Source organism: Polyodon spathula, chromosome 11 (genome assembly GCF_017654505.1).
Source record: "Polyodon spathula isolate WHYD16114869_AA chromosome 11, ASM1765450v1, whole genome shotgun sequence".
Lineage (NCBI taxonomy): Eukaryota > Metazoa > Chordata > Actinopteri > Acipenseriformes > Polyodontidae > Polyodon > Polyodon spathula.
In genome coordinates this window covers 4,795,660-4,823,647 of record NC_054544.1, presented here as the reverse complement: position 1 = coordinate 4,823,647, position 27,988 = coordinate 4,795,660, and the positions used below count along the sequence as shown (strand labels likewise).

Sequence of the window (27,988 nt, the reverse complement as noted above, 5' to 3'; positions counted from 1 at the left end):
ACTCTCCCCCTCCCTGTCCTCAGGCCCTCACCCCAGCCCCAACCCCCAAGCAGCATGATGACAAACCTACGGCTGTGTCCTCATCTCTTACATATGACAACAGCCATGAACCCTTTGGAAAATTATTACCAGCGTTTAATTGTCAGAAGACTAAAAATATCTCTCTTTATATATGCTTATTATACAAAACCCTTCAGAGCCCTTCTAATTTAAATAAACAATATCTACCAGTTTATTATTGTCTGAGTTAATTAAAGAAAGACAGGCTCTTTTTGGGGGAATGTTTAAAAATACCGCAGGGTAAAAGTTATGCAGGACACAATTCAAAAAGGAAAAAATAAATAGCATGGACTCTGTATAATTTTGGTTGTAAACCACAGAGGAAAAATGTATTATTTAAGCCAGAAATTATTCATTTAACATAAACGCTTAGTTTAAAAACAAAAAGCATTCATTTAATAAGAATGAAGGCTGTGGGTGGAGCTGCTGAGTTTTATGTGTTCATTACGGGAATTAAAAACAATGCAGGCGTTTCGGGGATTGCTTTTTTGTTGTTGTTCTTTTACTTTTTTTCTGAATTGAACTTTTAGCATAAGGAGTTCTGCTTTCAGTCTGGTACAGCAGGATAACAGAGTTTATACAGCAGCTCTGCTCAAATACAACACGACGGCCTGCTGCAGGGTGGGCTTGTACATTGTGATACAGGTGTGTGGGTGTGTGAGGTTGTTATTTCGTTTGAGACAGTCTAGGTGTGAGAGGTTGGTATTTCGTTTGAGACTGTCTAGGTGTGAGAGGTTGGTATTTCGTTTGAGACAGTCTAGGTGTGAGAGGTTGGTGTTTCGTTTGAGACAGTCTAGGTGTGAGAGGTTGGTGTTTCGTTTGAGACAGTCTAGGTGTGAGAGGTTGGTGTTTCAGACAGTCTAGGTGTGAGAGGTTGGTGTTTCGTTTGAGACAGTCTAGGTGTGAGAGGTTGGTGTTTCGTTTGAGACAGTCTAGGTGTGAGAGGTTGGTGTTTCGTTTGAGACAGTCTAGGTGTGAGAGGTTGGTGTTTCGTTTGAGACAGTCTAGGTGTGAGAGGTTGGTGTTTCGTTTGAGACAGTCTAGGTGTGAGAGGTTGGTGTTTCGTTTGAGACAGTCTAGGTGTGAGAGGTTGGTGTTTCGTTTGAGACAGTCTAGGTGTGAGAGGTTGGTGTTTCGTTTGAGACAGTCTAGGTGTGAGAGGTTGGTGTTTCGTTTGAGACAGTCTAGGTGTGAGAGGTTGGTGTTTCGTTTGAGACAGTCTAGGTGTGAGAGGTTGGTGTTTCGTTTGAGACAGTCTAGGTGTGAGAGGTTGGTGTTTCGTTTGAGACAGTCTAGGTGTGAGAGGTTGGTGTTTCGTTTGAGACAGTCTAGGTGTGAGAGGTTGGTGTTTCGTTTGAGACAGTCTAGGTGTGAGAGGTTGGTGTTTCGTTTGAGACAGTCTAGGTGTGAGAGGTTGGTGTTTCGTTTGAGACAGTCTAGGTGTGAGAGGTTGGTGTTTCGTTTGAGACAGTCTAGGTGTGAGAGGTTGGTGTTTCGTTTGAGACAGTCTAGGTGTGAGAGGTTGGTGTTTCGTTTGAGACAGTCTAGGTGTGAGAGGTTGGTGTTTCGTTTGAGACAGTCTAGGTGTGAGAGGTTGGTGTTTCGTTTGAGACAGTCTAGGTGTGAGAGGTTGGTGTTTCGTTTGAGACAGTCTAGGTGTGAGAGGTTGGTGTTTCGTTTGAGACAGTCTAGGTGTGAGAGGTTGGTGTTTCGTTTGAGACAGTCTAGGTGTGAGAGGTTGGTGTTTCGTTTGAGACAGTCTAGGTGTGAGAGGTTGGTGTTTCGTTTGAGACAGTCTAGGTGTGAGAGGTTGTTTGTCTAGGTTGAGAGGTTGGTGTTTCGTTTGAGACAGTCTAGGTGTGAGAGGTTGGTGTTTCGTTTGAGACAGGGTGTGAGAGGTTGGTTTTCGTTTGAGACAGTCTAGGTGTGAGAGGTTGGTGTTTCGTTTGAGACAGTCTAGGTGTGAGAGGTTGGTTTTCGTTTGAGACAGTCTAGGTGTGAGAGGTTGGTGTTTCGTTTGAGACAGTCTAGGTGTGTTGGTGTTTCGTTTGAGACAGGGTGTGAGAGGTTGGTTTTCGTTTGAGACAGTCTAGGTGTGAGAGGTTGGTGTTTCGTTTGAGACAGTCTAGGTGTGAGAGGTTGGTGTTTCGTTTGAGACAGTTAGGTGTGAGAGGTTGGTGTTTCGTTTGAGACAGTCTAGGTGTGAGAGGTTGGTGTTTCGTTTGAGACAGTCTAGGTGTGAGAGGTTGGTGTTTCGTTTGAGACAGTCTAGGTGTGAGAGGTTGGTGTTTCGTTTGAGACAGTCTAGGTGTGAGAGGTTGGTGTTTCGTTTGAGACAGTCTAGGTGTGAGAGGTTGGTGTTTCGTTTGAGACAGTCTAGGTGTGAAAGGTTGGTTCTTGCTCACGTAGTAATGTAACAGGTGTTTTTTGTAGTCATGTACTCTTTGGAGTAATAAGCTCTGAAAAGCACTCTCCTGGGTTTCTCTTGTATGATATAGTGCTAGTACCCTAGTACCCTCGTACCCCGGGCCTGCGCGGCCGAGCTGTGGGAGTACCCCAGTGCCAGCAAAGCCGTCTCCACCAGCTGCTTGAAGAGGACGTCCTTCCGCACCAACACAAACTCGGCGTGCTCCTCTCGACCGTCCACATCTGGGGGACTGTCCATCTGCTCCACCACACAGAACACTGGGATCATGAGACCTGCAGCAACACAGGGACAAAGTTCCATCAGAACAACACCATTCCATCAGCATTCCAGCAGAACAACAGAGTTCCATCACAGAGTTCCATCAGAACAACAGAGTTCCATCACAGAGTTCCATCAGAACAACACAGTTACATCACAGAGTTCCATCAGAACAAAAGAGTTACTTCACAGAGTTCCATCAGAACAACAGTTACATCACAGTGTTCCATCAGAACAACAGAGTTACATCACAGAGTTCCATCAGAACAACACAGTTACATCACAGAGTTCCATCAGAACAACAGAGTTACATCACAGAGTTCCATCGGAACAACACAGTTACATCACAGAGTTCCATCAGAACAACAGAGTTACTTCACAGAGTTCCATCAGAACAACACAGTTACATCACAGAGTTCCATCAGAACAACAAAGTTACATCACAGAGTTCCATCAGAACAACAAAGTTACATCACAGAGTTCCATCAGAACAACAAAGTTACATCACAGAGTTCCATCAGAACAACAAAGTTACATCACAGAGTTCCATCAGAACAACAAATTTACATCACAGAGTTCCATCAGAACAACAGAGTTACTTCACAGAGTTCCATCAGAACAACAGAGTTACATCACAGAGTTCCATCAGAACAACAAATTTACATCACAGAGTCCCATCAGAACAACAGAGTTACATCACAGAGTTCCATCAGAACAACAAAGTTACATCACAGAGTTCCATCAGAACAACAAAGTTACATCACAGAGTTCCATCAGAACAACAAAGTTACATCACAGAGTTCCATCAGAACAACAGAGTTACATCACAGTGTTCCATCAGAACAACAGAGTTACATCACAGTGTTCCATCAGAACAATTGTGTTACATAACAGTGTTCCATCAGTACAATAATTTTACATCACAATGTTCAATCAGAACAACACCATTACATTACTGCACAGCATCTAGCATCACTGCACCAGAATCACAAGACCTGCAACTGAACTTATATCATGTATGAGAAATCAACCAATCACTGTTAAGGATTTGTCTTATTTCAGTCCATCTTAACCTGTGCATAGATGTCATGCTGTGCTCTGTGCATGCAGAAAAAACAACCAGAGTGACAGAACCTCTCCAGTGCTTGAGAGACACCCCTCCCGGAGCACAGACTGTGTGGGATCACACGACTCACATGAACACATGATGCACATTACTGTTTATATTCTTCTCATTCAAATATTGCTTTTCACCCTCAGAGTGTAATATAACTCTCAGCGTTGTTACGTAGTAGTGTTTCAACTCACAACAGTGAAAAAGTGCTGTCTTTATTTTTCAAAATACAAACACACAAAATCTAAGGTGGAGTTCAAAAACCCTTTTTTATTATATGCAAATGTAGTTTTGGGGAAATGAGGCTTAAAAAAACAAACAAATAACCTGCACGCCTGTTAAAAAATATTTTCCAGGAGAGGACTGTACCATCTTAAAATTGCAATGAGCAACACTTTTGCAAGTCTGATTTTGGGAGGGGGGGCGCTCATCAGCCCTGACGCAAGCAGCCCGTCTATTGAGAGTCAGGCCTGTCAGTCAGGGGGGGGGATATGAGCTGCTCGGCCCCTCAGTCACTATCAAACCCTCCAGCCACCAGTCCTCCTGTAATTCTGTTTGACATGATGAAAGCTGCTGCCACTAAACACTCGGCTTGGGAGCGCGGGGAGAGTAATAAATATTGAAGAAGGATTTGCTGGCAGTAAAGCTATTAGTAAAGCCTGGGGACTAGAGGATCAGTAACCCGTGACAAGGAGGAGGGGAGGGGGGCCACTGACAAATCGGAATGTATTCAGGTGTGGGGGCTTTTAACCCTCATGTGTCCCCAACCAGCCCACAGCTCTTCCTTTTCTTGAGGTACCTTGGAAGAGAAGACTGCAAGATATTCTCGGGGCAGTGTTGAAAATGCAGCTGATATTCCTGTGTCAGACTCGCAGAAGCACAGATATGGGTTAACAAGCTTGAACAGGAGGGTTAACGTTGGGAAACGAGAAATAAAAATCATTCCGTCAGTGGACTCAATAGGGCAACGAAGTCATTGAAACTGTTCTTTTGTTCAGTATACTGCACTACCATCAGCCAGGGAGCCCTCGGGCACGGACCTTCACAACACTGAACATTCAATATTTCAACGTCTCAAATATTGTCTTATGTGAAGCAAATGACGAGTTTCACAGGCAAATTTCGTTTTCTCTGAAAGTGTACCCACTCCCCTGGGGTCAGACCTCGGGCTGTATATTAAAAGCGCAGCTCCTATCCTGTTTCAAAATAGCCACTCCAGAGCCTTGATTTGTCTGTGATTTGGATAGCAGGTGTGGCACAGTGGACCAGTCTCTGTTGCCAGACTCTTTCTGGTGTCCAGTCTGCAGGTGAATCCCAGCCCACCACTGTCTGTACTGCTCTTAATGACCTCTGCAGCAGGGCTCTGTGCTGGGGAAATGACAGGTTTCCCAGCCTTATTAATAGAAACCCTGCAATCATCCAGAACCATGCCCTTCCCATGTGCTCCTGACCCCTACAGGAAGAAGGATGGAACTGCAGGGTGAGTCAGCTTTCCTGTTTGTACCAGTGCAGACACGTGGGCTTGTAAACAATCCGACACATAAAGAAACACACATATGTGGTTGGATTGCATATGCTCTATTTACCAGTACAAATACAAAGAAGAATGTCCCTGTAATCAATCTAAATCATAAGTGAATCTGTCTCCCTGATTCCTGGAAAGAGTAGCGCAGATTCCAATACCCCCTTCTTTAGTCATCTACAAAGCTTTATTTTAATGCTGCTAGGAAACATTCAATCCAACAGACCCAGTTAAAATAATAAGAATAAGAATAAGAATACTAATAAAATCAAATATGAAAGAATCTCTTCAACTTCCCAGTTTGAACCAGTTTGTCACTTTATATATTTGTGTTTCCTACCCTGCTCTGAATTTTCTTATGGAGTAAATTACTAACAGAGGCCTGCTGCCAATTCCAGTAAGTGAATGCTCCCCAACAGGGAAATATAACTGTCAACACTGTGCTGTTCTCAATGGCTTTCTCTCCTCCATCCAATTCTCCCCTTCTCTGTCGGTGTGGACCCTTTACCAGACAGCCTGATGTGATTGAGCTAGAGTCAGCACAGCCCTGACTGGACAGCACACCATCTAATACAATGCAGAGACCTGTCCTGCTCTGCGCACACACACACACACACACACACACACACACACACACACACACACACACACATACTGACACACAGACACGGACACACTGACACACACACACACAGACAAGCGCACATACACACAGACACGCGCGCACACACACACACAGACACGCACGCACACACACACACACTGACACACACACACACACACACACACACACACACACACACACACACACGCACACACTGACACACACACATAGACATGCGCGCACACACATACACACACACACACGCACACACACACAGACATGCTCACACACACACACACACACACACAGACACAGACACACCCACACCCACACACACACTCGCACACACACTGACACACACACTCACACACACACACCCACACTGACACACACACAAAGAAGGATCCCAGCTGTGTGAGAACCGATATGTGGTTGCAAACGCACATTCCCTTTTCCTGGTTTCAAAGAGAACTGCCATCCGTACAGCGGAGTCACTCACTCAGGATGTTCGTTTCTTTCCTCAGAAAGATCCCTGACCCTCTTAGTGCTCTGGAGGCTATTGTTAAAGCGTACAGTACGTAGTCCAGTAACTACATGTCGTGTTGTCGGGGTGGCCGGTCCAGTCGCTGGCAGCACATCAGTGCAGCGCTGCACGCTTGTGAAGAGCTCATAAAGTTTTCTGTGGCTGTAAATGAGTCTGCCATGGTACGGAAAAAAAATTACCAGCACCAAAAACATGCAGTTTAATGAAAAAGAAATGTTGTAAAGATCAAAAGTTACTGTTAGTAATAGCACTCTTTTTATTTCTAATCCAGAGTCCATGCAGCTGTCTGGCCCTCACACAGGGCATAGAATCCTGTAGCAATAAGCAGTGCTGAAAGCGCAATAGAAACACTTGCTACAGTAACGACAAGATCCGAGCAGATCACAATCCAAGAAGAAGAAGAAGAGCTGCCCAGGCCTGACCCTGCTGCTTGTCTTTCTGAGATCAGAACAGATCACAGTCCAAGAACAGGCCTGACTGATCAGAACACAATCTGAGGAAGAGCTGCCCAGGCCTGACCCTGCTGCTTGTCTTTCTGAGATCAGAACAGATCACAGTCCAAGAACAGGCCTGACTGATCAGAACACAATCTGAGGAAGAGCTGCCCAGGCCTGACCCTGCTGCTTGTCTTTCTGAGATCAGAACAGATCACAGTCCAAGAACAGGCCTGACTGATCAGAACACAATCTGAGGAAGAGCTGCCCAGGCCTGACCCTGCTGCTTGTCTTTCTGAGATCAGAACAGATCACAGTCCAAGAACAGGCCTGACTGATCAGATCACAATCTGAGGAAGAGCTGCCCAGGCCTGAGCCTGCTGCTGCTGCTGCTGCTGCTGCTTGTCTTTCTGAGATCTAACTGGAAGGTACATTACAGAGCAGCTCTCACCCTGCTGCTAACTGATAAATTAACAATTCTGGGTGCTATGATTTTAGCTAAACAAACACTCCGCACCAGCGGTTCCCAAGCCCAGTCTAAAGACACCAGTGGGCTCAACAGAGCTCTCAAACGTGTCTTCTCAATAAATACAATACACCTGGCACACCAGAGTGTAACTGGTAACCTGTCCCCCTGCAACACTGCCCCTAGTGCTGTAAGAAATAGGACATTTGACCTCATTGACCCTGTCTGGTCAAACTGAAGCTGCGCAGAGAGTAAAGTCCCGAGTGCTGGGCTCTTACCTCCGAGTGAGCGCGTTGTGGCCCCGTTGAGGCGGCTCCGGGCCCCCGTGGGGCTCCCGTTCTGCTCTAGGCGCCCCATCTTCCCGGGCGGAGGGCCCTTGGTGTCAGGGCTGCTGCTCCTCCGCTCAGGGCTGTCCCTCAGACCGGGGCTCTCACTGCGCCGCTCCATACTCCTCCAGTCAGCAGAGGGCACTCCCACCAATGAGTATGGGCCTGCAGGGACACAAACAGGCGGGCAGCACCATTATTAAAACAAGGCACGCACACGCAAAGGGTCCTCATAGACACATACCAATCTCACAGTTCTGGATATTTGTATAAAATCAAGAGTTTATCAGATTATAGCAGAGAACCAGAGAAGCAAAGGCAAAAAATAACACTTTAAAGTGGAGTTTGACAGAACATTATATTATATTCAGGGGGGGGGGGGTTGACCAAACAAAGGGCAGAAGGATCATGCAGCAAAGAAAGAAAGCTAAGAAATATTTTTCAAATGAAAGGTTCAAAAACCAGCAGTGGGAATGGCACTAAAATGAATAAAGAGTAGAGAAGTGGATCGGATCTGAGGTCATTGTATATGGTAACCCCTTTGCTGTTTACCATACTCCATCTAAGCCAGTAGGTCAACACAACTATCCAATCCAGGCCCTTACATGACTGAAAGGTATTACCTCATTCTACAAACTTCAAACACACATGCAGTCCAAAAGTGAACTGGCTGTGAGAAGGATTGGGAAATCAACCCAGAGATATTTACTTTGGCTTGAGCCTGTGAAAACCAGGGCAAAGACTTTGCTTTCATTTTCACTTTATAAATACTGCATTTCCTCCAGCGCCTCAAAACACGAATGTTACAAAACTAACTAACTAAATAAATAAATTAATAAATACATCAATAAATAAATACTTGAATAAATGAATGAATAAATGCAGTAATGAGGCTCAGAGCTCTTATATGTACGCTTGTTGTTCTTTGGAAATCCCAACAAAATATATGTTTATCTTGCTTCTAATCACAGCAGTGCAGTTTGAAAGCGTTTTGTTTTGTGTGTGTTATTGCCATTGCAGTAAGCTGGGAATGTGGAAAAGCAGCATCGGATCTCTTCCGATCAGGAAGTGTATTCCCACAGACAGCACCCTCCCTGTACTATGCCTGCCCCGCTGAGAGCTGCAGCTTACAGTCCTGCCAGCACTAAACTCACAGTAGAGTGAAACAAGGTGTGACCATAGTCTAATCACAAGCCCGCTGTATGACTAAATGCACCAGCAAAGACAAAGAGGGTAGCTCATTTTAAACAAGACAGCTTGTGTAGCGGGCAGTGTTGTGTGATGCGCTGCCGTTGCAGATTGTGTCCGCTGCCAGTGAGATGAGATGAGAGGTTGAAAGCTCTAAAACAGACGAGCCTGCTTACTTTGCATTGTGGTTAAGATGTTCCTAACCATAACTCTAGCCATGTTACACTTTTAAGCAGTTGATCTGCAGCTAAGAATTTACAAATTCATCAATGAGGAGAGTACTAGGACACAGAGGCATATTTTCAAAAGGTTTCCTCCAGTCTTTAACTCCTATTTTTAAAAAGGAGATAAATACCATTTATTTTACCAAACTAAAACCAAACAACTGACAAATGTAATCCCAGGTCTCTTAAACTTCAGAGAAGTCTACAGAAACACACGGACACGTGTGCATTTACAATAGAAGCAGCAAAAATACATGGTCTTTCTTTCTTCCTTTCTTTCTTTCTTTCTTTCTTTCTTTCTTTCTTTCTTTCTTTCTTTCTTTCTTTCTTTCTTTCTTTCTACAGTGTGCAGAATGGGGTCAGTGGCGAGAGACAGCATGCAGGAAAGGAGAACACAAGACAGAAGGTGACTGCACTCTAATCAAATCACTGCGATTAATTCAATAGAAATGAGTTACCAGGGCAGGATACCACCTGATTCACTCCCAGTGCAAAGCAAAGAGCGTGTGTATTCACTATGCATAGGAGAGAGAGAGCATTGGACATCATTTCACATTTAGTTTGTTTGGCAATAGCTATTACAAGATTAGGGTTAGGGTTAGTGCCCTCCAGACAGAGTCCAGTGAATAGCAACATAGGACCTGACCCCTGCACACAGTCTATATGCCTAACACTCAGAAACAATATTCTGAAACATTTACACAAAGTTCTCTAAAAGAAATAAAAGACCCAATGACAAACTATCATCCCCTATGGTTGTTCGGAATCTGTATATTTAATGTTGCTGGGATATACACAAGGTACCCTTATGGTAGAAATTGCCACATCTGTAACGCTGCCCAGGACCCTCATATTGTACTAATATAATACTTGCATGTCTTTCACCGGTTACAGGATGTGTAGAATATATACTTCTTTTCAGTTACAACACTTGTCTATAATTGATAGCGTAAGGAACTTAATATACTATAAGCAATGTTTCAATGTTTTTACACAATCATTCAAGTGGAACCTTGCTGTTTATAGTCACATATAAACAATATTGTTTATATTTATTATCAAATCGTAATAAAATGTTTACAAAAGCACATTCCTGGAATCGAGATGGGTCCTGTGAACTTGTACAGCCTATAATAATTCTTAATAAACAAGGAGGCATGGCTCTGTATTGTGGTGCACATGCAGCACTGTAACTGTAGTTACACAATGTATACCGATCACAGCTCAGATCAGAGCTCAGAGCAGCATACTGCACTCTCCACAACACAATGTATACTGATCACAGCTCAGAGCAGTGTACTGCACTCTCCACAACACAATGTATACTGATGTATACTGATCACAGCTCAGAGCAGCGTACTGCACTCTCCACAACACAATGTATACTGATCACAGCTCAGAGCAGCGTACTGCACTCTCCACAACACAATGTATACTGATCACAGCTCAGAGCAGCGTACTGCACTCTCCACAACACAATGTATACTGATCACAGCTCAGAGCAGCGTACTGCACTCTCCACAACACAATGTATACTGATCACAGCTCAGAGCAGCGTACTGCACTCTCCACAACACAATGTATACTGATCACAGCTCAGAGCAGCGTACTGCACTCTCCACAACACAATGTATACTAATCACAGCTCAGAGAGCTCAGAGCAGCACTGCACTCTCCACAACACAATGTATACTGATCACAGCTCAGAGCAGCGTACTGCACTCTCCACAACACAATGTATACTGATCACAGCTCAGAGCAGCGTACTGCACTCTCCACAACACAATGTATACTGATCACAGCTCAGAGCAGCGTACTGCACTCTCCACAACACAATGTATACTGATCACAGCTCAGAGCAGCGTACTGCACTCTCCACAACACAATGTATACTGATCACAGCTCAGAGCAGCGTACTGCACTCTCCACAACACAATGTATACTGATCACAGCTCAGAGCAGCGTACTGCACTCTCCACAACACAATGTATACTAATCACAGCTCAGAGCAGAGCTCAGAGCAGCATACTGCACTCTCCACAACACAATGTATACTGATCACAGCTCAGAGCAGCGTACTGCACTCTCCACAACACAATGTATACTGATCACAGCTCAGAGCAGCGTACTGCACTCTCCACAACACAATGTATACTGATCACAGCTCAGAGCAGCGTACTGCACTCTCCACAACACAATGTATACTGATCACAGCTCAGAGCAGCGTACTGCACTCTCCACAACACAATGTATACTGATCACAGCTCAGAGCAGCGTACTGCACTGTCCACAACACAATGTATACTGATCACAGCTCAGAGCAGCGTACTGCACTCTCCACAACACAATGTATACTGAACACAGCTCAGACCAGCGTACTGAACTCTCCACAACACAATGTATACTAATCACAGCTCAGATCAGAGCTCAGAGCAGCGTACTGCACTCTCCACAACATAATGTATACTGATCACAGCTCAGAGCAGCGTACTGCACTCTCCACAACACAATGTATACTGATCACAGCTCAGAGCAGCGTACTGCACTCTCCACAACACAATGTATACTGATCACAGCTCAGAGCAGCGTACTGCACTCTCCACAACACAATGTATACTGATCACAGCTCAGAGCAGCGTACTGCACTCTCCACAACACAATGTATACTGATCACAGCTCAGAGCAGCGTACTGCACTCTCCACAACACAATGTATACTGATCACAGCTCAGAGCAGCGTACTGAACTCTCCACAACACAATGTATACTAATCACAGCTCAGAGCAGAGCTCAGAGCAGCATACTGCACTGTCCACAACACAATGTATACTGATAACAGCTCAGAGCAGCGTACTGCACTCTCCACAACACAATGTATACTGATCACAGCTCAGAGCAGCGTACTGCACTCTCCACAACACAATGTATACTGATCACAGCTCAGAGCAGCGTACTGCACTCTCCACAACACAATGTATACTGATCACAGCTCAGAGCAGCGTACTGCACTCTCCACAACACAATGTATACTGATCACAGCTCAGAGCAGCGTACTGCACTCTCCACAACACAATGTATACTGATCACAGCTCAAAGCAGCGTACTGCACTCTCCACAACACAATGTATACTGATCACAGCTCAGAGCAGCGTACTGCACTCTCCACAACACAATGTATACTGATCACAGCTCAGAGCAGCGTACTGCACTCTCCACAACACAATGTATACTGATCACAGCTCAGAGCAGCGTACTGAACTCTCCACAACACAATGTATACTAATCACAGCTCAGAGCAGCGTACTGCACTCTCCACAACACAATGTATACTGATCACAGCTCAGAGCAGCGTACTGCACTCTCCACAACACAATGTATACTGATCACAGCTCAGCAGCGTAATGTTACTATCTATAGATATTATTATATATATATATTATTATATATATAAATATATATATATCATAGGGGGGTGAGCGTATATATATTATATAACTCCTATAGAGAGAGGAAAATGAAAATGTTTTGTTCCCCTTACTCGACTGTGAATATGTAAAATGTTTGTTTGAGGGGATCTGAATGAATTAGTCAAGGATTGATTTACACACTGGTGGATTACGGAATTATCATTGGCACCCGATCAAGAGACATAAGATGAATTCAGTTTAAAAGTAGTCATGTAGCAACTCAATTAGTGACAAAATGCTCTCCCTTGTTAAGCTTACTGGAGAGGGATGTTTATTTCTGGGTTGGTAACTTTATTGGGTTGTTTCTCCTTTTAGAAAAGAAAGTGCTAATGAGGAATTGAAGTATGAGAATTTCGCCCAATGTTATTGTGAATAACAGCTACAGCATTGGTAACCTTTTAAATGACTGTGCAGTTTGGTTTGGTGTATTGACATAAATACCGGGTACCGGTCACTTAATAATTGCTGAGATGCTCATCACTTCTAGGAGCGGTGCTTTGCTTTGTGAGCGAGACATTCCTCACCGTCCTGCGAAGTAGCAGAAAATACCGACAGGTCTAATCGAGTGCTTTTTTCAAGTGATGTGTTCATTTTATTACATGTATCAAATGTAAATTAAGGGCCCAATTTGTATTTATTTTTAAAAGGGGAGGGGGCCAATTTGTATTTATTTTTGAAAATGAAAATTCATGGAATTAGCTGCATATTTCATTACATTTTCATTACAAAGCAGCCTTTCCAAAATTATTCATTAACTTATACAAAAAAAACAAACAATGGATGTGCACGAATAGCACTGGCCACTTGTGCAATGCTTCTAGTATTAGAAGTGCATTCAGTCCCTGGTTGTGAGTGTGAATCGTGGTGTAGTGCTCATATCTCCCAGCAGAGTTCCCTTTCTGGTTTTATTACAGTGCAACATGCCGGAGGGAGCTGCAGCATTGACAATATTAATCTGGCTATACTGAAGAGGAACATCATCTTTAATCAATATAAAACAGCACATTTACACATCATGCAAATGCATCATATTATATACTGAAGAGAAACCAACATCTTTAATCAATATAAAACAACACCTTTACACATTATGTAAATGCATCATATTATATACTGATGAGAAACCATCATTTTTAATCTTTAAACCAAATTATTGGTTACTAATATGTCACACGGGTTTTACAACTTATTTTGTCTACATTTTTAAAGAGAAGCCCATACAGGCAACATTCATATTGTGTGTGTGTACATACATATACAGTGTGTGTGTGTGTGTGTCTATATATATATATATATATATATATATATATATATATATATATATATATATATATATATATAATATATGACTATAACTTCTGATATTGTCTGCTTTTGCTTTACAAATAAGGAGATGAACTGAGGTCCTTGTAAAATACTCACTTATTGGTTTATACAATTATACAGATTTTTTTCTTATTTAAACATTAAATAAAAAAGTAATCTCCTCTCCCCTCTCTCCTCTCTCCTCTCTCCACTCCTCTCCCCTCTCCCCTCTCCCCTCTCTCCTCTCCCCCTGCAGTGCTGATCTAGCAAGGTGTCCTGGGCAGTGTTTGTTCACAACACCCTGCTGATCAGAGACCAGCACAAGGGCTGGCTGCACTGCACCAGGCCGGAGCCATTATTGTTAGAGGACTCGGAAAGCCAACAGCCTGGCAGCTTGGAGTCTGGGTCTGTCTTCTACCGCACACTAAAGGCTCTATTTCAAAGCTAAAATCCTCAAAAATGAATTGACATGTCTTTAGTTTAGTGAATGAATAAACTGTATCTGATTTGTACTCCACAGTCATTGTGCAGAGATTACTGATCTCCTGGTATTTACATCATTATGTACTCTATATTCCCAGACTAGCCTGACTGAAACCTCAGGGATTTTTTCCCTGCCTTTAACTGGATATTTTAGATCAACTTTGCAATTCCACTAATTCCACTTATATAGCATCTTAATGATGTGTGCTTGAGCGTCTCAGTGCAATCTGCTCACTTGCAATGAGGTGACTCTTAGCATTGTAAAAACGCACGAATCCTTGCCTGCACAGCTCCATACGTACTTCCTGTTTATTTGGTGCGTTATTTATTGTTTGCACATGAGAAAAGTGATTAATAAAACCAGGGCATTTAAATACATTCCACCCGCTGAGGTCTCCATACCCGGCGGCAGGCAGCAGATCACAGGCGGGTGTGCATTTAAACTACGATTACTGCTCTTCATTGAGATGGCTTGTGACTGTGTGCGGGTGAGAGACCACTGCCATATACTGCTTCACTTGGATTCCCTCCGGCAACCACCTTTTGGGGGGTTTATAACAAGCTTAATCAGCCGCAGCAGGTATCTATTACGCACAGGGAAGTGAAAATGAACAAACATGGTTACAGTAAGATGTGTCGTCTCGTCCTGCGTCGTCAAACACGACGTGATTTGTTTTTGTTTATCTTTGTTTTATTTTCACTCCAGTCTGTTTAATCTAATCTCGTTTTTAATAACCCGCTCGCCCTGTGAAAGGTCCCTCCTGGATACTCTCTGATATCTGATAATAATGTGGAAACTGGCAAACCAATCGTATAAAGCGTCCACAGTATATATGGATATATGGTTAAAGACTGTGCCTTTAATATAGTGCGATATAGCAAAATGATCCCTTCTATTCGCTATAATAAATAAATACATAAATAAATGAATAAATACATAAATAAATAAAGAACGCCAAAGACACACACAACAGCGCTGAACACGTTTTCAGACTCAACTCAGTGTAAAAAGGAGACGATGTCTGAGGGCTTATACAGTAAAAACGACAGTGCTGAAAAGCTGCGACCCTAGCAGACGCAGCACTCCGCTGTACCTGTGCTGACTCGAGACAGAGGGAAAGCACTGACGAAAGCGCACCCGTGGACCTTGATTTCTGCTTCGCTTTGCGATTGTGTCAGGTGACATGTTCGGCTCTGTAGTGCTCTGTGAGGTTATATATATATATATATATATATATATATCCATTTGTCTTACAGTTTTACAAGTTTATTTATTATTTTATTTATTACATTTTTTTGTCGCTCGTTGAACGCATAATGATGGTGCTGTTGAGAGCGCGTGTCATTTCATTTCGAGAAACAAGACACCTGGAAACTTTACAAAACTGCACAACTTTAATGTTAAAGACAGCTCCAGTTGTTTTAATTTATTTTTTCATAAATTCCCAAAATGCAATAAATACGTTGTACGAAGAGGATCCATATAGTGTAAGCAACACATCAGGAAATTGTGTAAGTGAAGTTCAGGCTTGATTTAATAAGACTCCAGCTGTGTGTTCGATGAAATATTATACTATCCCGACACAACATGAGAATTTCTTATACAAATATAGATCAAGGAGAAGTTTAATCAATACGGAACACGGGCTGCAAATTAAACTTAAATTAAAAAATGTAAAGTTATCACGGAGTTAAAAGTTCAAAACTTACTGTTAAAACACACTGCGCTTGTCCTGGAAATAGTTATGGAAGAAACACCTTTAACGTAAATTATTAATAATATATATTATATATATATAAGTCGTATATTATAATATATATATATCTAATATATATCATATAGATATAGCTATATAAAATGTGATTATATATTAATACGCACTTACGCGGACACATAACAAACAGTCCTACAAGTTCAAAATTTTATATTTATAAATAGAATTTTCTAAATTTAGGTTATAATCCACAGTGTGTAATATACGCTGTTACAACCTATGTACAAATGTTTTATAATGTATATATATATATATATATATATATATATATATATCTATATATATAATATATATATATATATATATATATATCTATATATCTATATATATATCTATCTCTATCTATCTATCTATATATATATATATATATATATATATATATATATATATCTATATATATATATATATATATAATATATCATCTATAGTTAAATAGTGTGAAAAAGAAAGCTTTTTCTTTCGATAATTTTTGGTACAAATGGCTGTTTAATTCTTTACCGAAAGACACTGACAAAAACACTTAACAATAAAAAAATATTTCAGAAAGAGTGCAAATTTTACTTTTAGTCCATATTTTCAAAACATTCTAACGTACTTATTGGGATAAATAAAGGTAAGATAAGTTTATGGATTATAAAGTACCTAGAAACTAGCTATTTCCGTCAAGAGAGTTCACTACGATTACACTTCTTCGGATATTTGATTAGTTCATTCTGTCAGTCTATAACAGAAATAATTATATAAACATAATTCATAATTTCTGATTTATTATTATTATTATTATTATTATTATTGTAAAACGGTAAAACAGTTTAAACAACATTTTAGAAAGTCATACGCGGACGCAGAAGTAACCGACAAATATGTTAGAATTTAGTTGTGTTATTTATCTCTCAAAAAATGACTGGTCTCTCAGTGGTGTCTTTATATATGTGTGTGTTTACCTATGATAAAGAAAACGTATATTAACATTTCTTCCGTAGAAATATTTATGAACATGAACTAAAAGCCACTGTCAAGTAAATGAGAATGAATCATCGTGCACAAAACAGCCGCAACTTGGCAAATGTATTAAGACTAAAATAACCAAGTTTACTAATTTAACCTTTCCCCTCCGGAAAATGTGCAAGATGAACGCTACAAGTGAAAAACATATCCCTCACAATTCACAGGATCACTGAAATGCTCATTTCCACAGTAATCTATATTGAAAGAGGTGATTTTCAACGATCACAGATCTCCACTCTCACTTCCACAAGTCAACAGATTTGTTGTTTGGGGATATTTTTCTTTCTATATGAATATAATATGTAATATAATTAATAATCAATACTACTACTACCACTACTACCACTACTACTACTACTACTAATAATAATAATAATAATAATAATAATAATAATAATAATAATAATAATAATAATAATAATAATAATCAATGCGATCCTAAATTGTTTTTCCTCTAATACTAATTCGCCTTCCCATTACAAGAAGCAATAGATTGTTTTTATTGTTATTTTGAAATCTAATATTCCTTACATTATTTATCCTAATCAATAATACGTGTAATAATACAGCCCATTGATTTAATGTAATGTAATAGTCACAGAAATGCGAATCCTGACCCCCCAGCAGCGATGCCCTGGTCCCCTCTGTATAAACCAAAGGCTGCAGTGCGCGACAGGCTACAGCAGGCAAAGCAGAGCAACATACAGGCAAAAAAGGGTCATTTGTTTACTTACTGCTCATGGCGTGCCTGTGCCTGGACTGGCTCGGGAAAAGGCTCTGTCCATGGATCAAAAGTAATGAATCCAGGGCGGAAAGTTTGTTGGCTTTGTTTTCTAGGGTTTCAAACGGTTGGTTTAGTAGACTAGTCACTGTTGCCTCTCTTCGCTCCTCTCTCTCGGCTCGGCTGAATGGATTGAGAGGGTGCAGCGATTCCTGCTGGAAGTGTCTGCCGCGGTCTGTAGAGGGCTGTGGGACGGAGACTGACTGGAGTAAGCTATAGTTCACAAAACAACCGCTCGCACACAAGGTGACGATGAAGAAGAAAAGGAAGAAGAAGAAGATGGGTGGCGTGTCTTCAACTTGTCACCACGGTCTGAAGATGAGCTCTGGTCATGGACGTCACTCTGCACCTTTATCGGGAAGATATACAAAAACTGAAATGGAATGACAATCAACGGATAAAACAAATAGCAAATACAGAGAATCCAGGTCTATCTATCTATCTATCTATCTATCTATCTATCTATCTATCTATCTATCTATCTATCTATCTATCTGTCTGTCTGTCTGTCTGTCTGTCTGTCTGTCTGTCTGTGTGACTGGCTGTCTATCTGGCTGTCTGATTCCGGGGAAAATGAGAACCGGTGCGAGAGGAGACTGACCCTGAGTGTCACTTTCAATCTCTCTCCTGCCGTCGCGACCGGTGACTGACAGCGGAGTCAGAAAAGAGAGAGAGAGAGGGAGGGAGGGAGAGAGAGCGAGAGGGAGAGAGAGAGAGGGAGGGAGAGAGAGAGAGGGAGAGAGAGAGAGAGGGAGAGAGAGGGGAGAGAGAGGGAGAGAGAGCGAGAGGTAGAGAGAGAGTGTGTGACAGAGGAAGAGGGCAGTTCAAATTGTTGTATTCGTCCTGCCACCCACTGATGTTTCTGGGGAAGTTCGACCGTGTTCACACTGTTATAATTCAGCTCAGATATTCTGGAGGAGACGGGTTTTTTTTTTTTTTGTATGCACGTTTAACATTAACGATGTTCCGTCTATAAACTACTGCCAGCTTTTATAATTGCATTTAATCTCTAACCGTCAGGGCAGTGAGATCGTGATGAATATTTAATGAACGCACGGAGAAAACAGGAGTTCACACCTTTTAAATTAAATAAGAGCAGAAGTACTTTTGAAAAGTAGAAACTTTGTTTTTTGTCGTACTCTTCCAATTTCAGGTATATCTGTGTATCCGTCTGTTATCTGCGATTCTTCAGTCTATTCTGTGTGTGTGTGCGTGTGTGTGCGAGTGCGTGTGCGTGTGCGTGTGTGTGTGTGTGTGTGTGTGTGTGTGTGTCGTGTGCGTGTGTGTGTGTGTGTGTGTGTGTGTGTGTGTGTGTGTGTGTGTGTGTGTGTGTGTGTGTGTGTGTGTGTGTGTGTGTGTGTGTGTGTGTGTGCGTGTGTGTGTGTGTGTGTGTGTGTGTGTGTGTGTGTGTGTGTGTGTGTGTGGTGTGTGTGTGTGTGTGTCTTGTGCGTGTGTTGGTGTATGTGCACAAAAAGGTGTGTGTGTGTGTGTGTGTGTGTGTGTGTGTGTGTGTGTGTGTGTGTGTGTGTGTGTGTGTGTGTGTGTGTGTGTGTGTGTGTCTGTGCGTGTGTGTGTGTGTGTGTGTGTGTGTGTGTGTGTGTGTGTGTGTGTGTGTGTGTGTGTGTGTGTGTGTGTGTGTGTGTGTGTGTGTGTGTGTGTGTGTGTGTGTGTGTCTGTGCGTGTGTGTGTCTGTGCTCAAATGACTGTTTTATTAGATGTCTTGTATAAATAAAACAAATGCACTCAGGTAAATTATTAGTTAATAATAAACTGCATTCTTGACAGATGCCTTTGGCTTTTAATAATTTATAAGAGTGACTTGGTATATTTGGAGAGAGAGACACAGAGATACATGCACAACCGCTGCTGTTGCGTTGAATATTTAATAAAGTAAACAGCATCTCTATTTACTGTGTAATAAATACAAGGTTGATTAAATTGGTTTCAGATGGACGCGGTACTAAAAATGACGTTGAATCAAAAATCATGAAAGGAAATTGGAGCAGAGAGGGGCTGGTTCACTGTAGAGCCATTTATTTTAAAGTTCATCATGTGTATTTTACGACACTGCTCTCAATGAAAAAGCAAACGTACTTAAACCAGTTTAATAATTCTGTATTGGAAGAAAGATACAGCCTATACTTTTGCGCGTATAAATTCAATTATTGCTTCCGCGACTCCGGTTTGTTATCTTCAGTCTGTCTGCGCTCACTTGCCAGCTGACTTGGATCGAAATGCAAACTTCGTGCAAACTTTTTACCAATAAATGCATTTTAAAAACTCCATTCAATCTTTTGAACCTGTGCGTCTAAAGGTGGACCAATCATAGCTGCAAAATTACCACGAAAGAGACTTAAATTAAATAAAGCAAATAGAAAAAAACGACAATTTCTCAATTCCCTCTAAATAATAATAACAGATAGGCTGATCAGGGGTCCTAATCGGACATGCAAATGAAAGCCAGCGGTGTTGTTCTGTCAGCATTCACCGTTTACTGTGCGATACTGTGTAATGACAACCAGGCTCACTGTGGCGCGCCTCTGACTGCTTGCATTGTAATAATAATTTAATAACAGGACTTTTTAGCTGTGACAGTGTCTTCTCACTTGATCCACACTTCAGTGCGCCCTTAAAAAGCACTGCGTGTACGGTGGCGCCAGAGTGCCATAAAGAAGCTGTAAAACAGAAATAATGTCTGAAAAAAAAAGTTGTAACAAAACCCCAACCCAGCATGTTTAAAATCAAACCGGTTTGAAATTGCTGTGATTAATACAAGCAGATCAATAAGTGTCAATGTTTTAAACGAAACGCGCTTTCTTTCTTTTATTGTGCAATCTGTATACATTTCAGTTTGGGTTCCACAGCGAGGCCGTGGAAAGGCGAGCATTCTCCACGCGAGCGGGTCTCGCTTTTAGCCTAACGCGCTCTGAAATGAGATCACCGTGTTTACATCTGATCAATAACCCTTCTGATGCAATTTGTATTATTGAAGAAGTAAAACTCGCGGCAGCTGGTGACCCACCTCTCGCCTCCACCGTCTATCTGTGAATGTTTCAGAGATTTGAATCACAAAAGGTGTCCGACTGGATACTGTAGATTACCTTTCCGGGTTTCGATAATGAATTATACCCATCGAGGCATGCATGCACAAATCTGAGCGAGAACAAGTTAGCAGCCGTGTAACACGACCACATCGCCTTACAATTAATAAAGCACGACTACACTACTGCAGTAAGGGTTACTGAAATTATTATTAATGTTAAATAATCAACATTATAATGAATGCGTTGACATTAGCTGTCTTGTGTGTGTGTGTGTGTGTGTGTGTGTGTGTGTGTGTGTTTATGTATGTGCTGATAAGAGATAGTATTGAGGGAAAGACACCTTACCTTGCCGCGAATGAAAGGGCAGTAATTATTGCTTCACAGCTATATGAATGCCCTGATACTGGCTGCTGAATATTCTTCAGACGGAACTGAGGAATTGTGAAATTCTCGGTGCTGTCAGCCCGCTGCTTGTGATGTGAGCTCCTGCTCGGAGCAGTTGGCTTTTCCACTGGCTCTCGCTGTCCTGATTCGTCAGTGTAGTTATAGATGTGGTGATGGTGGTGATGGGGTGGCAGCAGATCTAGATCTAGATATACATATACATCTGGATATACACATAGATAACTCAATCCAAACCCAGCCATGACTAGCAATGTACCAAAACCCGCAGAAATGCAGCGCGGCTACATAGGGAAAAAAACCATGCACGCGCGTATTAATATTATCTTTTCTTTTTCATTTTTAAATCTACACATAAAATAACGTGTTTTCTTGTGATCTGCGATGGCTTGATTTATTCTGAAAAAAAAACAAACAACATGTTGGTGATCATGCTACAGGCGTGCTACTCGAATAAACGAGTCACCAGAAATGCTCAAACTCACGAGCACACATGCATACAAGGGACAGTGTTTGTACAAGATTGGGAATGTATGCTTTTTATCACACGTTATTGTTAAGTTAAATAGGCAGCCGAGTAACCGGTGTAGAACAAAAATAGAGCCACAATTATCAATGCAGAACTGATTTCTTTCGCTCTGCAAAGAGTTTAAAATGAAGTAATAAAGCGTTTTAGACCCTGATCGCATGATGTGTTACACCCACGCGTAACCTTTTGACTTGGCTCGGAAAAATCAAACTCCATTTCAATTGCATTTTACCAAAACCCCACGACTACTGTCACACGATTGAAGCACACACAGCCACATTGTAATGCCTTTCCATTTAATACAGGGCTTTCATTTTTACACTGATCTATAAAATTTGAATGTTCTTTCTCAGCTGATCTGATGCGTCTCCTCTTTGTATACAGACATTCGTAATAATGATAATAATAATACAAATAATACAAATAATAATAATAATAATAATAATAATAATAATAATAATAATAATAATAATAACAACACGGGGGTCTAAAATTAAATAAGTGATATGACATACATTGGCCAACTCACAATTATAATTTTGTTAAGAATAGTTACAGATATAATAATGACATTTAATTAATGCCATGCAATTCAATTACATCGAAAGGCTTTTATTATGTATTATATTATTATTATTATTTAGTATTATTATATTAATTCATTATTATTATTATTATTATTATTACATAATAATAATAATAATAATAATAATAATAATAATAATAATAATAATAATAATAATAATAATAGACCTAAACATGTTTAATATTGTCAGTTTGCGTTTGTTAAAATTCAATTAACAATTATTATTATACAATACATATCGACAGGCTCCAGTTGTAATCGAGTTCGTTTGATTTAAAAATGCAAAAACAATAGGGACTAATAAATAGTTAATAGGGTTTATTTTTCTGAACAGAATTCTGAAAAGGGTTTTGCTTTTTCTGAAACAGAATTCTGAAAGCGCAATATATGAATACATACCTGTGTTAAGTGCCATATACTTATGGACACAATATTGTAATCGGTTATATATATATCATATATATATATCATATATAACCTATATATATATATATATATATATATATATATATATATATATATATATAATATTATATAAACAGTCACAGAGCACTACAAAGCCGAACATGTCAACTGACACAATAGAAAAGCAAAGCAGAAATCAAGGGCCACGGGTGCGCTTTCGTCAGTGCTTTCCCTGAGAGAGAGACTCCCTCTCTCTCTCTCTCTCTCTCTCTCTCTCTCTCTCTCTCTCTCTCTCTCTCGAGTTCTCTCTATGAGTTTATGATAATATAGTTTAAGATAATAATCCAGTTATAATTCCATTTTAATATTTACTAACACAGCGATCACGAAAAAAAAAAAAATTGTAACTGCGGCCTATACGCGTGCAGTGTATTAATAATCGGCTTTGAAATGTGCAGATATAAAGCGCATAGACGCGATGTATTATAAATAAATACAAATAGTGATACAAAATAAATGATTTGCCCCGTTTCCATACCCAGGCTGTTGTTTAGCTAACCGAGGCGCAGTGTCGATGTGCGTGCAATGCAGTTCATTGGCAGGTTATTCATTGAGCAATTGTGAACAGGATAGTGGCGTTTCTTTCGTTTGCTTTTATTCAATTCGGTTGCAGATTCTTCTCTGAACAAGCTATACCTCTCATTTAAAATGAGAAGCTCGCATTTCAACAGCCGATTGAAAGTAGCAGCATGCGGCTTTACAAATTCCCCGCTGTGATGTAGATGGATTTCAGTAATAAGCTACAAGGTCACTCTCAAGCTAAACTTTAAGTCTATATACAGGAGAAAACAGACACCCCGTCTCACGGACGATTCAGTAACACAATGATTGCTTTCTTAAAAATACACAAATAAGCGTAATAAATTCATCGCCAAGTGTTTCTTATTGGACGCACGCTTGTCAATGAATTTAATCCGTTTATTTTAAGATTTCCTAATTCTCTCTACTGAATCCCGAGTCTTCATCAGTAAAAATGAAAACCGTAGCTCACTATGATTATTTGTATTTGTTGTGTTATCCTGTGTATCTGTTTATATTGTATATCACATGAACTTGGCTTTCCTATCGGAAGCATACTATATACTGAATCGTGTGAGACTGTCTCAGAAGGAGGCGTTAACGCACATTATATCTGAAGTCTAAGACGGTCAGTTATGAGTGACCGGTTCATTGCGCTGGTTCCCAGCCGCGCGTCTCAGAGCTCTGCTGGCAGAGCGGTGAGCCGAGCCCCGGCACAATAGAAGAATTTTCTTTAAGACCTACGTTCGTGCAGTTTTATTAAAAGTGATGCGATGATTTTACCCAGAGATCGCGGGAAAGCCCCGTTTAAAAATGCAAAAGAGTGAATGGAATGATTTAAAGGAAGGCTGCATCTGGACAGTATCAACCTGGCGCAAGATTAATAGCTTTCCAATAGACGATGTTTGAAGTTAAACAAGGAAACCGCCACCCAACACACACACACACACACACACACACACACACACACACACACACACACACACACACACACACACACACACACACACACACACAACGCTTTCTGACACACTCTAAATATTCCGTTATAAATACGATTAAAGACATTGAGTCAAACCCACCCCTCCCCTCCCACACAGCGTGAAAACAAAGCAATATATAATATATATATATATTATATATATTATGATATATATATTATATATATATATATTATATATATATATATATATATATATATATGTGTGTGTGTGTGTGTGTGTGTGTGTGAGAGAGAGTGAGAGAGAGAGAGAGAGAGAGAGAGAGAGAGAGAGAGAGAGAGAGATGTATATGCCCATACATTGCTTATTCTCTGTATACACACTGCAGGGATCTACCTCCTTAGCAGATGCACGAAATAGCGCGACCTGGTGGACACTCTAAGAACTGCATAAGTTCTATCACAGCTCAGGCACTTTACGCGGTGTGGGAGAAAACATACCAGCACCAGGCCGAACACCACAGCTCATACAAATAGTACTACTACCTAACCAGGAGGTCCCGGTCCAAAACCCGGCTCAGCCACTGACTCACTGTGTGACCCTAAGCAAATCACTAACCTCCGTGTGCTCCTTAGCATAGTTCCCTAGTCTCGTATCTTGTGGAGCGCTTTGTGGTGGTTCACTATGAAAAGGTTCACTATATATAACTACTACTAATAATATTATTATTTTCTAATAAGTAACCCCGACGATCTCTTTCTCTGAAGTGGTTTATTTGGAATTCCAGAGTTTAGCGCCAATCCTCTGATGACTATATCTTTCTTAAACTCCGGGCATCTCAATGTATGATGATTTGATTTTTTTTCACTCCGCGCCCTGATAAACAATAATACACAGACAGACAGACAGACAGACAGACAGACAGACAGACAGATAGATAGAAAGATAGATAGATAGATAGATAGACAGACAGACAGACAGACAGATAGATAGATAGATAGATAGATAGACAGACAGATAGATAGATAGATAGATAGATAGATAGATAGATAGATAGATAGACAGACAGACAGACAGACAGACAGACAGACAGACAGACAGACAGATAGATAGATAGATAGATAGATAGACAGACAGACAGACAGACAGACAGACAGATAGACAGATAGATAGATAGATAGATAGATAGATAGATAGATAGACAGACAGACAGACAGATAGATAGCTATTTTGCTTTATATAAATGGTGTTCTGAATATTAAATTGAGAAAAAGATTTCGTTATCATATTGTTATTCTAGAAAACAGCAATATCGAGTAGGCCTAATTATTATTTTTTATTTGTATTAAATGGACGCTGTAGAAATAAATACGGTCGACTTCAGAAAAAAAAAATAAAAAAAAAATAATAATAATAATAATAATAATAATAATAATAATAATAATAATAATAATAATAATAATAATAACTGTACTTGTAGTCGTAGTAAAAGCAGCTCGAGAAATATTGCTTTATTAAATATTGTATTAAGAACGTCTTTCTCTGCCTTGTAGGAGGCTATTTGTGAAGTTTTCCAATGACTCCGAAACACAGGCTCGCTCGGAGCTCTAGATTTTAAGATAAGATTCTTCAAAGGATCCATTTGTAATAATTTACAGTGAAGGCCCGTGTGTCAATTATATAGGAAACGCGTTAAGAGCAAGGACAAGCCAGTCGACAGAATTCAAAATAATAATAATAATAATAATAATAATAATAATAATAATAATAATAATAATAATAATAATAAAAAAGTGATATAAATTCAATGGCAAACTCATATTATTAATTTGTTAAGATAGTTACAGATAATGACATTTAATAATCCCATGCAATTCAATTACATCGAGAGGCTTTATGTTATTATTAATGTTAGCTCTCCGAAATATTACTTATTATTATTATTATTATTATTATTACAATTATTATTATTATTATTATATATTATTATTATTATTATTATTATTACCAGTAGTTGTAACATATTTGGATGATTATTATAGACATACATGTTTAATGTTGCCGTTTTGCATTTTTTTAAATTCAATTAACAATCTTAAAATATTATTATTATACAATTATTTACATTCCGATAGCAAAACATACAAACCAATTAAGAAAAACATTCCCGTATGACGTTTTGATATTGTAATAAATCTATAGGGTTTCACAAGTAACTCAAAAACTGAAAACATGTTATTTTCCTGCTTCTGCCTTCTTCAGAGAGCACGGAAGATAGAGCCGGGTCGGCTGTTTAAGTCTCAAAGTTTAGATTGCATATATAACGTATGTATGTACAGCTGTAGCCAAAAGTTTACATACTCCAACGGAAATTTATCATTTCTTTAAATTTCTCGAAAGCAAAGAATTTTAGGAAAAAATCTTTCGTAGCAAAAGTTTTGCTTTTGTTGATGAGGAAAAAAATACACGTATTTGTTTCAGCATTTTTTTTTTTTTTTTTTTTTTTTTTTTTTTGCAAAACTCCACGAATACTAATTCAAAAGTATTCACACCCTGACAATGAAAATGAAATGAATAGCTAGTTGTGGCACCTTTAGCAATAATTACCTCTTTTAAACGATTAGGATATTTGTCAGTGAGCTTTTGGCGTGATTCTTTAGTGATCTTTGACCATTCAACGCAAAATTGTTCAGTTCAAATTCTGAGGATTCTCTTGTGCACAACATTCTTCACTCATACCAAAGATCTCAATCGGATTTAGATCGGGACTAGGCCATTCCAGAACCTGACTTTATTCTTTACCCATTCTGCAGTAGATTCTGATGTGTGTTTTGGATCGTTGTTGTGTTGGAACGTCCAGTTGCGCTTTAAACCAAGTTTTGTAGCGAAGGGTTTCAGATGATTGACCAATATATTTTGGTATACTATGGAATCCATTTTATATATTTATAGGCCATTTATATTTTATAATAGGTGTGCTGTTCTTTTCTTTGTAAGCCTCAACAGACTTTCTCCAAACGTAATGACTATCAACGTGACCACATAGTTCGATTCCACAAAAAACTTTCACCAGAATTCTTATCCATCATTCAAATGCCGTTTTGCAAATTTTAAGCGATTGTCCTTGTGACGTTTTCCTAAGACTGGCTTTTTCCTTGGCCTGCGACCATTGAGACCTTCACCATGCAATACTCAGCCTGTGCTTGAAATGGAAACCCCAGTCCCCCTTGCAGCCAGTTCACTTTGAATATCTTTGGCACTCAACTTTTGATTCTTATTAATCTTCTTCACAATTCTTCTACCTGTTCTTGGTGAAAGAATCTTCTTTCTTCCAGACCGAGGGAGCGTTGTGACAGTACCATGGCTCTTGTACTTCTTGATACTAGAAACAATAGTTGACATTGGGGTTCTCAATTATTTGGAAATCTTCTTGTATGACAGCAATCCTCCTGTGCCTAACCCTTTTATACTCTTTAAGAATGTTCGCCTACAATCCAGCATTTTCTAGACGTTTCT

At 40.1% G+C, this 27,988-nt stretch overlaps 1 protein-coding gene across 5 annotated transcripts in view; it reads right to left on the bottom strand.

The window, feature by feature from the left end:
• Positions 1–21,492, bottom strand: part of LOC121323695 (DNA-binding protein SATB2-like) — a 53,128-nt gene extending 31,636 nt beyond the window's left edge. For 3 of the 5 annotated variants that reach the window (XM_041264888.1, XM_041264891.1, XM_041264892.1), the window contains exons 1-4: positions 18,588–18,674; positions 17,940–18,335; positions 7,709–7,921; positions 2,584–2,760 (exon numbers count right to left, since the gene is read on the bottom strand). In XM_041264888.1, coding sequence (XP_041120822.1) covers positions 2,584–2,760; positions 7,709–7,921; positions 17,940–17,946 — 397 coding nt within the window. In that variant the 5' untranslated portion in view covers positions 17,947–18,335; positions 18,588–18,674. Of the gene's footprint in view, positions 1–2,583; positions 2,761–7,708; positions 7,922–17,939; positions 18,440–18,587; positions 18,675–21,375 lie in introns of those variants that run through there. The other 2 variants (XM_041264890.1, XM_041264889.1) reach the window with 2 other exon arrangements.
• Positions 21,493–27,988: the final 6,496 nt, after the last annotated feature.